This window comes from Leucoraja erinacea, chromosome 8 (assembly GCF_028641065.1).
Source record: "Leucoraja erinacea ecotype New England chromosome 8, Leri_hhj_1, whole genome shotgun sequence".
In the NCBI taxonomy this organism is placed as follows: domain Eukaryota; kingdom Metazoa; phylum Chordata; class Chondrichthyes; order Rajiformes; family Rajidae; genus Leucoraja; species Leucoraja erinaceus.
Window position 1 is genome coordinate 37,827,495 of NC_073384.1, and position 15,053 is coordinate 37,842,547.

A 15,053-nucleotide genomic window follows, 5' to 3' on the forward strand; every position below is an offset into this window, starting at 1 on the left:
GCTGGAGAAACTCAGCGGGTGCAGCAGCATCTATGGAGCGAAGGAAATAGGCAACGTTTCGGGCCGAAACCCTTCACCAGGCTTCATTTCTGATAAACCTCCTCTGCACCCTTTCCAAAGCCTCCACATCCTTCCTGTGATGGGGCGACCAGATCTGCACACAATACTCCAAATGTGGCTTAATAAAAGTCTTATGACGTTGCAACGTGACTTGTTGACCCTTGGACACTTATTCCCCTCCACGCCCTTGTCTTCTGTGGTGCGGGTGTCCCTCCGTGGAGCAGCTTAGGCCGGGTAAATGAAGGCCGGGTGCATCATTCGTGATGGGAACCAATAGTGGGACGTGAGTGTAGCAGGAGCCCGGAGCGGGACTGGGGGACGGGAGAGAGCGGCGCACACATCGCACGGCAGCTTGGGAAGCGCTTGGAGCCGGAGAGCGGCGGCGGCGGCGGCGGCGTTGACGGTGGTCGTGTTGGTGGTGTTGGTGGTCGTGGTGTTGGTGGTGTTGGTGGTCGTGGTGTTGGTGGTAGCGGCAGCCGGGACTCGCCCGCCGGGCCATGCCGGACTACGGGGTTCCCAGATAGTCGGCGGATCCCCGTCCCCCCGCTCCCCGGACACGGCAGCGCTGTCCGCCGCATCACCTCCAGGTCGCTGCCGCTGGATGAGCCTCAGGATACCGGGGTGTCAACGATCACCACGTACCCGCCTTCTGGATAAACTACAGGGCACCCGTCCGTTGAATTCCTTGGTGCAAGTTGCCATTGGGTGCCCGCTTTGTGGATTAATTACAGGCACCTGTCCATTGCATTAATTACAAGGTATCTGTGTACAAGTTAACACCAGCTACCGCCATCTGGATTAATTACAGGACACTTGCCCATTGCAATAACTACAAGATACCTGAGTGCAAACTGTCACCACATACTGTCGTCTGGAATAAGTACGGGGCACCTGTCCATTCCATTAACTGCAGTGTACAAGTTATCACCAGTGACCATCTTCTGGATTAACCATAGAGTATCATTGGATGAACTATCAGAATAACCCTGTACAAATTATCACCAGGCTCCATCCACTGGATGAACTACAAGATACCTGCATACAAAATATCACCATATACTGGCTTCTGCATTAATCATAGGTTACCTGTGATACAATTATTGCCAGGAACTGTACACTGGATTAACTAAAGGGTACCTGTGTGCAAGATTATCACCATATACTGTGTACTGGAGTAACCACTGTGGTATATTATCAACTCGTATCATCCACTAGATTAACTATTGGGTACCTGTGTACAAGATTATTACCAAGTATAATTTACTGGGTGAACTACAAATTACCTGTGTAGGAGATTATCACCAGGTACTGATAATCATCAGATTATCAATGGATTAACCACAGGATACGTGCCTATAAGATTATCACAGGAACCATCAAATGGATTAACAACAGGATATTTGTCCTTGAGATTTTCTCCAGGTATTATTCGCTGGATTACCACAAGGTAATGAATTACTGTCAATCACCTGTCCATCAGGTTATCTACAGGATTCCTGTCAATTGGGTTTATCATTAGGTTGTTCACTGAATTATTGCAGGGTGCTGTGCACTGAATTATAACCATGTACTATCCACTGGATTAGCTCTGGATTGTCTGTTACATCCACTACATTACAGCTGGTTCGCAGTGAACAGGTTTATTGCCGGGTCGTTGTCAAGTTTGCAGCAGCTGATTTACCACAGGGTCAGTTACTGCTGAGATTTTAGGGTTGTGGGAGAAGTCTCTGGAATCGCTACCATTTGATCTTGGCCCGTCCTGTCCACAATCGGCATCTTAACTAAATGGGAGAAGAGGAGATGACTGCAGTAATTTGTGCAGTGGTGAGATTGGGCAATGAGGCGTGAGGTGATAGCAGGCAACATCCGGGTAGTGGCAGGTAAGTGCTCACTGGTGTCAGAGGCACCCCGCCAGTCTAATGTTGACCATGACAATGTTTCACTACGTAGTTCAATGGTACTGTGTTGTCATATGTACTGATGTACAGTGAAATTCTCTTTTTGCATATTGTTTAGAAAAAATATTACTATACATAAGCACAGCCTTAGTTAAGTACAAGTGTATAGGAATAGTACTTTGAGACGGTAGACAAAGAGTCGCCATGTTTTGGCGCCATATTTCATGATGTCCAAGTTGTTATAAAGTCATACAGCGTGTAAACAGTCCCTTCAGCCCAACTTGCCCACAATTACCAATATGTCCCATCTACACCTGTCTGCATTTGGCCCATATCCCTCCAAATCCGTCCCATCCATGTACCTGCCTAAATGTTTCTTAAACGTTGCAATAGTACCCCCCTCAACTACTTCTTCCAGCAGCTCATTCCATACACCCAACACTCTTTATGTGAAAAAGGTATGCCTCAGGGCCCCAGTAAAACTTCCCCCCCCCCCCCCCTCACCAGAAACCTATGTTCTCTGGTTCTCGATTTCCCTACTCTGGGCAAGAGACTGCGTCTACCCCATCTATTCTCATGATTTTATACACCTCTATCACCCCTCATCCTCCTGCACTCTAAGGAATAGCGTCATAGCCTACTCAATTTCTCCCAATAGGCCAGGCCCTCGCGTCCTGGCAAGATCCTCGTAAAGGGGCTGTCGCACTGCGGCGACCTAAACCGCGAGTTAAGAAGAGTGCCTTCGACCTTCAAGCTCAAGGGCACTCGCCTGGAAAACGAGCGAGCTGGATCGACCGTCAGCGTTGAAACCGCGCGAGCTGGACACACTCACACACTCACTCTCTCTCTCTCTCTCGTCTATGTTGAAACAATTTCAGACATGATCCAAATCAGACTCAATGCCTTGAATGGACTAATTCTGCTCCTATGTGTTATGATCAGGTGCATAGATATTACCTTACACACCAATACAGAAGCAAGAGAGTGCTACACTGTCTTTCAGAAGAGATGTTGAACCAAGACACTGCCCATTTTCTTAGGTTTTGCTACTTCAACAAATATGGAATATTAGTCCTCTGTGTCAATTATATCAGTTGCCTTGTACAGGAGTTGTTTTAGTTTACTTTATTGTCACGTGTACCAAATACAGTGAAAAACTTTTTGTTGCATGCTAACTAGTCAGCGGAAAGTATAAATGATTACAATCAAGCCATCCGCAATGTACAGATACATGATAAAGGGAATGATGTTTAGTTCAAGATGAAGTCTAGTAAAGTCCGATTAAGTGTCTGCAGACCCGAAACGTCACCCATTCATTCTCTCCAGAGATGCTGCCTGTACCGCTGAGGTTCTTCAGCATTTTGTGTCTACCAAAGTCCGATTAAAGGCGGTCCGAGGTAAATAGTAGCTCAGGACAGCTCTCTAGTTGTTCATAGGATGCTTCAGTTGCATGATAACAGCTGTGAAGAAACTGTCCCTGAATCAGAGATGTTCACTATATTTCACTATATTTCAGAAATATTCTGTCTAATTTCAACACTGGACCCTTGTTCAAATTACGTTTTCCTACTGAATATTTTGATGACGAAACTAAGTTAGTCATCACGATGCAAGTTCTATAATATATTTTTTCACTAAATTAATTGATGTGACAGCTGATGAAAGGGAAAATACTTCATTTTTATATCTGAACTGCAGAATCTAGGCTACACGTAACGTCTTTAAAGGTTGTATTGTGGAAAAACACACCACAAATCCCCTTGGACTGCATTGAGATGTATAGAAAGGAACTGCAGATGCTGGTTTAAACCACAGATAGACCAGCATACATGGCAATTGAGAAGTTATTGTTGGACACGTTCAAGGGTTCAATGGTGCTTTATTTGTCACATATGCAACTACACAGTGAAATTCTTTTTGCATATATCACACATGTAGGCGTTGCCATTTTTGGCGCCATTATTCAAAGTCTGGTAACATAAAGATGATAAGGGAAACAGGCCATTGTTAGCTGTTTGTAGGGTGAAAACGAGAAGCTAGTGTGATTTGGGCGAGGGAGGGATAGAGAGAGAGAGAGAGAGGGAATGCAGTGGCTACCTGAAATAAGATAAAATCAATATTCATACCACTGGGCTGTAAGCTGCCCAAGCGCTTCTCATTTTCACCCTACAAACAGCTAACAATGGCCTGTTACCTTTATCATCTTTACTTTTTTGCATATCTTTCATTCATTGTTCTTTATCTCTCCACATCGTTGTCTATATTTCTCGTTTCCTTTATCCCTAACCAGTCTGAAGAATGGTCTCGACCCTGAAACGTCACCCATTCCTTCTCTCCAGAGATGTTGCCTATCCCATTGAGTTACTCCAGCTTTTTGGGCCTACCTTTGGTTTCTGTCTCCACAGATGCTACCTACCCTACTGAGTTCTTGAAGCTTTTCTGTTTTTATTCCTCCATAAAACTCTAGGTTGGCTCTTTTATAGTTTTTTTCTTTTGCTAGGTGTCTGATTTGTTGCACCAATCCATCTGACACTTTGCAACTTAAATTTTTGTTTTAAGATTTCTAAAATGAAGTGCAAATTTTCTGCCCGCCTAACTTACAGTAAGAATTTTCTTCTGTAATTGGTTGGCGTTACTCTTTTCTATGAAGTCTAGATCTGATTGCTGAACTTTGAGGCTGCTGCTGTCTGGATGTTTAGTTACTGTGTGATAAATTGTCACTCTTGGCTTCTCCAGAGTCATCTGGCTTCCCATGTCATGTGTGGATGACTATGAATGTTTGAGGTTGAGAAATAAATTACAGTAAACCCTTGTTTTACGAACCTCTTTCTAACGGATTCTGGTTGTAGCGGATGGACCAATCGGCCTTCACCGCCTTGCTTCACCGCCAGGCTGACCACAATCCCTACCCAGCCGTTTCCAGGCCACGCCTGCTACCGCTACCACTGCCAACCCTTACCTGCACTCCGGCAGTCAGTAAATAGGTTATTACCTTCCCAACAGCCAACAATGGACCATTGTGCGTTTCACCCTTCCTTGTTTATCGTTGCTGTTGCATATTTTTCAATCATTTTACTATGTACATTTTCATAACTCTCTTTTCCCTTTACCCTGACTCTCGGTCTGAAGAAGGGTTCCGACCCGAAATGTCACCTATTCCTTTTCTCCAGATATGTGCTAGTCTAACCCACTGAATTACTCAGATGAGCTGAACAATTCTATGATTCTATCAGAGTGAAATTATTTAACTGGAAAGAAAGTCCCCTCTGGAACTTAGAGAATGGTTTGCATTCTTTACGTTGCAGAATAGATGATTTTAAAGAAAACAATCTTATGCTTGTAAACTACAATTGAGATGATAATTTAGGAAGCAAAATAACTGGCTTATTGTCTGTGAAGGCCCACCCACTACTGACAGCATGTGGCTGCAGAGTAACTGATGTACAAGGAAGCTTTTGTGACTGTTGTATGGTCTGTAATTTCACTGCACTGATTGGATTCAATATGAATTTGTATGTGGGAATAAGAATTCAAATTCCAGATTTGCAAGGATTTTCATTTTACATTTTTGTTGTTTGTATGAAGGAAAGCAGGCAAAAATGGAGGCCTATATACTGTGAATGCTCTTCAATTTATCTGTGATGTTTTACGTTGGCTCCCACATCACATTACTGGGTTGTCAGCTTGTGAATCACCCATAAACAAACAAGGCAAAATCATTTGGTATGTTTATTAATCAATGTGCTATAACACATTGTTCCTTTCACTAGAATTGTGACTTGTGTTGCATTGGATCTAAAATTATACCAGCATTTTGTTCCGTCTATCATCGTTGAAGCTTCCAATCCATCTTGCTTTTTATTTGGGTGGATGATTGTAATGGTTGAGGAGTGGCGGGAGGAAGCATGGGTAGACTATTCTATTCTTTGGTGCCTTAAGTCTGACCTTGTGTTTTGCCCTAGTTGTTGTTTGATGCCAGATTCGTATGGAATATTAAATCCTAGTTATCCCCACTTTGCGGTGAATGTGACCAAAACTAGTAAGTGGAACTGAACACTTGTTCACAGAGAGTGCTCAGTTAACCCTTAATGCATAACAGTCAAGAAAAAAACAATTGTAGTGCAGGCCATAAATAAAAGGTTACGGTATTTTATGGGGAAAACGTGTTGGTTATATCAAAACGTGTTGGTTGCTATCAGTTTAGTTTAGTTATTATTGTAACGTGAACCGAGGTACAGTGAAAAGCTTTTTGTTGCGTGCTATCCACTCAGTATTATCAGGGCAGTGCAATTTTTAGAAAGATAATATGCCAAGGTTCAAAGTGCTTGGATCTTTCACATATTATAGAGCATTTGGTTCTGTGTATCAGTCCTATTTCACGACCTCCCCCCCCCCCCCCCCACCTTATTTCCCTGTAGCCTGTTCTGCCTCACCTTCTCCTAACTTCTCCAATTTGCCTGCCACCCACCTACACTGGAAGTAATTTACAACAGGCAGTGAACAACTCCCATCGTTCTTTAGGGTGTGAAAGGAAAGGGGAGCACTTGGAGGAAACACATCCACTCGCAGTGAGAATGTACAAACTCCACGGAGACAGCTGTAAAGGTCAGGGTCACTAGCGTGGTGCAACAGCAGCATTACTTGCACCGCCCAGTCTCATTTCCTCAAATTACTAATTTCCTTGGATGTGTGTGTGAGGGTGGTATGACGGATGGAAATGCATTACAGCATACTTCAAATCTTTTTTTAAATCAGCCATTGCTCTTTAGAATCTGAGAATGATACAACAAAGGGATGCACAAAGATGTGACCAGTACGGGAGGGTTGGAGTTATAGGGAGAAGCTGGATAGGCTGTGGATTTGTTCGCTGGTGTGTGGGAGGCAGAAGGAGATGACCACACGGAGGTTTATAAAATAATGAGTGGCATAGATAAGGGAATGGTTACAGTCTTTTTTCCAGGGTAGGGAAGGCTGGAAGTAGAGGGTATAGGTTTTTAGGAGAGAGGGAAAGATTTAAAAGGGCCCTAAGGGGCAATTTTTCCACACAGATATATGGAATGAGCTGTCAGAAGGATAGTTGAGACGAGTACAATTGCAATGTCTAAAAGACATTTTGTGAAAGTTTACAAAATAAATTGAAAATTTACAACATATCCATCAATGCTCGTTAAATGCCAGACACTCTTTAATACAATCTAAAGTACTACATAGATTGCACTATTCTAAAACAAAATTAAACAGAATTTTTCCAAACATCTCCCCTATCTGACAAATGTCAATGCTTAGAAGCTAATCTAACTCATATTTTTGTAAACTGCATAAAAATTAAAAATATTGGACAGATATCTTTTAAATTGTTAACACCCAATTGGATCCTGACCCAAAACTAATAATATCAGGAATATCAGAACAAAGCATAAAACTTACAATAAATCAAATACATTTCCTTGATTATAGTATAACATTTGGGGAAAAATTAATATTAAAATTTTGAAAAAATCCAACAACCCCCACATGTGGATCACGGAAATGTCTGAGACCTTACACTTGGAAAAAATTAGACTTGTCTTAATTGACAAATCAGAACTATTTGCTAGAATATGGTCTCCATTTATTGATTTTCTAAAAGGGTAAACTGGTTCAACACAGAAGCTGGACTGAAACTTGAATCCAGGACTGGATGAACAATTACACTCTATAATCTATGGACCTATCTCCAGAATTGTGTTATTGGTAATCCTCTTTGTTATTTTTTTTTTTCTATTCCAAATCTTAAATTGTGGAGTACAGAGGTAAATAAATAAATGATGGGTCTTTCTCCCAAATATTATGGAGGGCACTGTAAATCCACTTCCGCTACTCATTAAATGCAATGCTCTGGGTTAGATGGCTGTGACTGGAATCAAATTTCTTAATGTTGCCAACTATAATTCATGCAGTACCTGCAGTAAAAGCTTAATCAAATCTGTACATTTTTAATAATGTTGAATAGTTTTTAATGATCAATAGGAAAAGAGAGGATGAACTAAATCTATCAGGGTGCAGAAATTAACCTTACTTAATATTTTATTAATTAACTCTATGGACCTATCTCCAGAATTGTGTTATTGGTAATCCTCTTTGTTATTTTTTTTTCTCTATTCCAAATCTTAAATTGTGGAGTACAGAGGTAAATAAATAAGGTAAATGGGTCATTCTCCCAAATATTATGGAGGGCACTGTAAATCCACCAAGCAATGTCTGCTTTGGAACATAGAATATAGAAAGGTACACTACAGCACAGGAACAGACACTTCGGCCCACAAATTCCATTCCGACCATGCTGCCAAGTTAAATTAATTTCCTCTGCCAACATGTGAGCCATAATCCCTCTATTCCCTGGAGATCTATGTGTCTATCCAAAAACCTCTTAAATGGCAGTATAGTAATTTTCCAAATTCTGCTGTGCAAATGTATCACTTAATTCTCTGTTAAATTAAGAAGAAATTGCACAGACAATGTTTTTTGATGATATCTGGATGTTATGGGCAAGACCAGCAATAATTTACCCGCATAATTAGCCTTGAGAAGGTTGTAGTGAATCACCTTCTTGAATTTCTGAGGTCCCTGTGGGGCTGCTAATGCCCATTGACAATGAAGGAATGACAAAGTTTCTAAATTGATTGATTGAAAGATACAGCATGGAAACAGGCCCATTGAGCCACAGAGTCTACGCCAAACGTCAATGTTTGCAGGCTAGTTATCTGAAATTGGAGAATTCAATGTTTATACCATTAGGTTGTGAGTTACCCAAGTGGGATATGAGGTGCTGTTCCTGCTGTTTGCGTGTGGCCTCCCTTTGGCAATGGAGGAGGTCCAGGACAGTTAAAATTGTTTTTATCAACCGGGAGATCCAATAGGCCTTGGTGGACTGAGCGTAAATGTTTGGTGAAACTGTCACTGATTGTACGCTTGGTCTCGCTGATGTGCAGGAGACCACTATGGGAACACCAAATGCAATTACTGAGGTTAGAGTCCGAGTATTGGTAATACTGTTGAATGTAAAGAAAAGTCGGTGAGACTTGCTTTGATTATTTAACTCATGCCTGTACATCCAGCACATGCTGTATTCTGACACCAGTTGCTTCACATCTGAGGACTTGTCAACAAAACTGAACACTGCAATGGCGGGTAGTCAATCCTCTTCTAATGTTTTACGACGGATGAACCATTTTCCTCTACGATACAGTTGAATACACTAATACCCATGGACATGAATTTTATTCGGACTCCTTGATATCTGGAATACTTGGGACAAGACAGCAGGATTGTTGACACTTTCTTGCTGATTGAGAGTAGGCAATGTAGCAATAACGGAAGAAGATAGAGTGCTGGAGGAGCTCAGCGGGTCAGGCAGCATCCCTGGAGAACGTGGATAGGTGATGACTAGGCACGGGGCCCTTTTTCAGACTTCTCGGACCCCATCCTCTGGTTGTGAAAAGGATGTTTCCATTAGTGGTGGATGTGGAGAGGATGTTTTCATGAGTGGGAGAGTCTAGGACCAGAGGCCATAGCCTCAGAATAAAAGGATGTACCTTTAGAAAGGAGATGAGCTGGAATTTCTTTAGTCAGAGAGCGGTGAATCTGTCAAATTCATTGCCACGGAGGCCTGTGGTGCCCAAGTCGTTGGCTATTTTTAAGGTGGGGATTGACAGGTTCTTGATTAGTAATGGTGTCAAATATTACAGGAAGAATGCAGGAGAATGGAGTTGAAAAATAATGGTAGATCAGCAATGATTGAATGGTGGAGTAGAGCCGTTGGGCCGAATGGCCTAATTCTGCTTCTATAACTTTTGAACTTATGAACACTTCTTCAGAGCAATATTGGAAACCACCATAAAGCTTCATTCAATTAAACATCTATTAATTAAATAAAATTTCCTGCTGAATTTAAGGATTTTCTTCATATTTGTTGTTTAACATTCTTTAACATTCCAGGTAAATGACCTTTGATGAGTTTGGAGTTGGACGTCAGGCGTGTAATTAAGGATGAACACGGAGGAACTGGAGCTACTGGGCGACTCTAAATACAGAAACTACATAGCAGCAGTGGATAAAGCGTTGAAAAGCTTTGAATATTCTAGTGAATGGGCAGATTTAATATCGGCACTGGGTAAACTTAACAAGGTAAGCACAGGAACTGAGAACTTTTAATATTGATTTAGATGAAATTGTAAAATTACTACTCTATGAAGTTGAAATGTTCCTGATCTTTCTACTACATATTACATATTGAACCTAATCTAGTTGGACACAAAAAGCTGGAATAAATCAGTGGGTCAGGCAGCATCTCTGGAGAAAAAGAATAGGTGACGGTTTGAGTCAAGACCCTACTTCAGACTGATAGTCAGGGGAAAGGGAAATGAGACATATAGATGACACATCGATAGCCTGAATGAAGTTGGTTTTGTTTATTGTCACGTGTACCGAGGTACAGTGAAAAGCGTTTGTTTCATGCTAACCAGGCAGTGGAAAACTGTACATGATTACAATTGAGCCGTCCACAATGTACAGATACATGATGGAGGGAATAACGTTTAGTGCAAGATAAAGTCCAGTAAAGTCCGATGAAAGATGGTCTGAGGTTCTCCAGTGAAGTAGATAGTAGTTCAGGACTGCTGTCTAGTTGTTGATAGGATGGTTGAGCTGCCTGATAACAGCTGGGAAGAAAATGTGGGTCACGTGTTTTTGAATTCGTTAATGTTTTTTGCTTACCGAAGAGCTCTCTGAAGTCAGCTATATAAGTAACATCAGCAATTTGGTCTCTTAGGCATTTACATCATAGCTCAGTTACGAGTTTTTTCTAGAGGTCTATTCTCTGCTGGAAAGTTGGTAGTTAATCCATGCAAACAGAATATCGGGATAATCTGGGAGTATTAATGTACTTCCAATAAAGTTTTTTAAAAACTGTGGTCTATGTTGAAACAATATCAGTCATGATCCAAATCAGACTCGATGGGCTGAATTGACTAATTCTGCTCCTATGTCTTATGATCAGATGCATAGATATCAGCTTACACACCAATACAGAAGCAAAAGAGTGCTACACTGTCTTTCAGAAGAGATGTTGAACCAAGACACTGCCCATTTTCTTAGGTGTTGCTACTTCAACGAATATGGAGTATTAGTCCTCTGTGTCAATTATATCAGTTGCCATGTACAGGAGTTGTTTTAGTTTACTTTATTGCCACGTGTACCAAGTACAGTGAAAAGCTTTTTGTCGCATGCTAACGAATTAGCGGAAAGTATATATGATTACAATCAAGCCATCCGCAGTGTTACATGATAAAGGGAATAATGTTTAGTTCAAGGTGAAGTCTAGTAAAGTCCGATTAAGTGTCTGAAGACCCAAAACGTCACCCATTCCTTCTCTCCAGAGATGCTGCCTGTCCCGCTGAGTTACTTCAGCATGTTGTGTCTACCAAAGTCCGATCAAAGGCGGTCCGAGAGTCTCTAATGAGGTAAATAGTAGCTCAGGACCACTCTCTAGTTGCTAGGATGCTTCAGTTGCATGATAACAGCTGGGAAGAAACTGTCGAATTTCAAAACTGGAATCTTATTCAAATTAAGTTTTTCCACTGAATATTTTGATGACAAAACTAAATTAGTCATCATGATGCAAGTTCTATAATATCTTTAATTTCACTAAATGAATTGATGAGTGACAGCTGATGAAAGGGGAAAAAAACATTTTTATATCTGAACTGCAGAATCTAGGCTACACATAACGTCTTTAAAGGTTGTATTGTGGAAAAACACACCGCAAGTCCCCGTGGACTGCATTGAGATGTGTAGGAAAGAACTGCAGATGCTGGTTTAAACCACAGATAGACAAAAAATGCTGGAATAACTCAGCGGGACAGATTGAAGAATGGTCTCGACCCGAAATGTCACCCGTTCCTTCTCTCCAGAAATGCTGCCTGTCCCGCTGAATTACTCCCAACTTTTTGTATGTATCTTCGACTGCATTGAGATGATGGAGCATAATTAGTTTTAAGGAAGTAAATTGAAAGACAAATAATGGCCACAACTCTTCTTTAAAATGGTGCCACACCTGGGACCATTCTCAATTGAATGTCTAATATTTGGATAGGTGTATGAATAGGAAAGGTTTAGAGGGATCTGGGCCAAACGTAGGGAAATGGGACAAACATTCCTAGGCATGTTGGTTGGCACTGCTCTACCGTATCAGCCTAGATTTTGTGCTAAAGAATGAGAGGTGAAATTGCCACATCAACAATGGTCATAGATCAATTGGTTGTAATCAATAGGAAAACCATAGATGAGTCAAGAAGAAATGTTATTAACATCTTCTGCAGCGCAATTTTTGTACATTAGGTCTAATATAGTTTAGATTCGTTTAGAGATACAGCGCGCAAACAGGCCCTTCAGCCCAACGAGTCCGCACCGACCAGCGATCCCCACACATTAGCACTATCGTACACACACACTGGGGACAATTTACATTAATACCAAGCCAATTAACCTACAAACCTGTACGTCTTTGGAATGTGGGAGGAAACCGAAGATCTCTGAGAAAACTCACGCGGTCACGGGGAGAACTAATACAAACTCCATACAGACGGCACCCGCAGTCTGGGTCGAACCCGGGTCTACGACGTTGCATTTGCTGTAAGGCAGCACTTTACTGCTGCACAACCGTGGCTGCTTTTCTTATGCTATAACACTAGTCTAAATCTAAAAATTCTGTATTGCTCTTTTAAAGAAAATTATAAGCAAAAGTATCACTCACAATGGTTAGTACAGACTGTGGGAAGAGGAAATAAGTAAATACCTGTCATGCTTTACTGATGATCAATTAAATAATTTGACCAATTTTGATCAGTAGCTATTCAATTATACTTTGTTGTCACTTGTACCTAGGTACAGTGAAATGCTTTGGTTTGCATACAACCCAGTAAACTCATGCAGCAGACCTCATCCAGGCAGTACACAAATGTTGCCACGTTTTGGCGCCGACAAAGTTATAAAACTTTACTGAGTCATAGTTTAGTTTATTGTCACGTGTGCCAAGGTACAGTGAAAAGCTACAAAAAGTGTCATACAACACGGAAACAGGTCCTTTGGCCCAAATTGTCCATGTTGACCAAGATGCCCCTATCTCCACTAATCCCAAATGCCCACATTTGGCCCATATCCTCTAAACCTTTCCTATCCATGTATCTGTCCAAATGTATTTTAAATGTTGCTATAGTACCTGCCTCAACTACCTGCTCTGGCAGCTTGTTCCATACACCCACAAATTTCAGCTGCAGAATAATGCATAATACTTTCTACAACAGATCATCATGACTCCAGTACTACAGTTGCTTTCCTAATGTAGCAACTGAAGACAATTACAAGTTCAAAGAATAATACAATAATTATTTTCAGCCTACACACAATGGGCTAAATCCCGTATTGAAATGCTGATGCAACTTAAGCAGTTGAATTCAGAGAGTTCTTATTGCATTTTTAATGCTCTTAAAAATTCAGGATGTAAATGAGTTTGTGGAATAAAATGGCATAAAATCACAATAGAATGTATTAACTAATGTGAAAGAAATCTGCTCTTTTGGATTCAAATGCAGCTTTGCTCACTAGGTCCAATAAACAAATCTGGTTGAGGATTGCTTTTAGTTCAGTTTTTAAATATTGGGAGGCGCAGTGGCAAAGCTGGTAGAGATGCTGCCTCACAGTGTCAGAGACTTAAGTTCGATCCTGACCTTGGGTGCTGTCAGTGTGTGGAGTGTGTACATTCTCACGTGACCGCACGGGGTTTCCTCCGGGTGCTCCGGCTTCATCCCACATCCAAAAGGCATGCGGGTTTGTTAATTAATTTCCATTGTAAATTACCCTGGTGTGTAGGGAGTGGATGTGAGAGTGGGATAACATAATAACTAGTGTGAACGGGTGATCGATGGTCGGAGTGGACTCGGTGGGTAGACGGGGCTGTTTCCATGCTGTATCTTTCAATTCAATTGATAAATATGCGTGTGAACAAAGAGATTGTCTACCTGTAGGTTTGTACATGTAATAATGCTGAATTTCATCTACAATAATGTACCATCTCGTCAAGATATTGCTCGTTCTGACAGAAGTCCATTTATTTCACATTGAGGAATACATTCTAACGTTTATTCCACAAACTCATTGTGAGCAAAGAGAAACCTAGACCTTTATTTAGCTCTGAACCTCAGTAATTAAAGGACAGTTAATCATACTTATCAATGCCGAATGCTTTTTTGTTTCTTTGAACTTAAATGTGGCTCTGCTCGTGTGTACAAGAAAATAATCTGGTTGAGGACTGCTTTTAGTTACATTTTTTTCAGCAGTCTGAACGTTTGTACAGAATTAATTTCTAGAAATAAAACTTGCATCTTACAGGGGTTTAACAACAATAAGCCAATATAAAATGAATTCCAGGGCACACTGCTATTATTTGCTAAGAGTAATGTTTCATTTACAAATTTAAATGATGCCTGCATTAGAGAATAATCGGTAACCCTAGTGTTGAAATGCTACCATGCCGCCTGAGTTACAAGGCTTTTAGCCAAACAAATCAGAAACGGTACAGATACAATTGCATGGGGAGAAAGTGCAAGATCTATCTGCATTGTAGACCTTTCCAAAGACAAACATTCCAGCTGTTGATACCTTAGCTTAATGAAGGACTGTTCAGGAGCCTGATAACAGAGCTGTTCCCGAGAAAATCTAAGGGTTTATTTATAGGCAGCTGAAATTTGTGCGAAATATACCATCATAGGTTTGGCTAGATTTGAACTCTGTGCAAGGATTGTTGTCTTAGTATCGAACATCTAGTGTCTGATCACTGATTTTGTTTTTTACATGCAGGTTTTACAGAACAATGCAAAGTACCAAGTGGTCCCAAAGAAGCTAACTATTGGCAAGCGCTTGGCCCAGTGTCTTCACCCAGCTCTGCCCAGTGGTGTTCACCGAAAAGCTCTGGAGACCTACGAGATCATTTTCAAAATTATCGGCTCTAAAAGACTGGCCAAAGATCTCTTCTTGTACAGGTGTGCAAAGGTTAATTTG

The 15,053-nt window shown here is 41.1% G+C and overlaps 1 protein-coding gene across 4 annotated transcripts in view; it reads left to right on the forward strand.

Moving 5' to 3' along the window:
• Window positions 1-976: 976 nt before the first annotated feature.
• dop1a (DOP1 leucine zipper like protein A) overlaps window positions 977-15,053 on the forward strand; it is a 98,428-nt gene continuing 84,351 nt past the window's right edge. For 3 of the 4 annotated variants that reach the window (XM_055639496.1, XM_055639499.1, XM_055639498.1), the window contains exons 1-3: window positions 977-1,940; window positions 9,936-10,124; window positions 14,853-15,034. In XM_055639496.1, the coding sequence (XP_055495471.1) occupies window positions 9,987-10,124; window positions 14,853-15,034 (320 nt within the window). In that variant the 5' untranslated portion in view covers window positions 977-1,940; window positions 9,936-9,986. The remainder of the gene's footprint in view (window positions 1,941-9,935; window positions 10,125-14,852; window positions 15,035-15,053) is intronic. The other variant, XM_055639497.1, reaches the window with a different exon arrangement.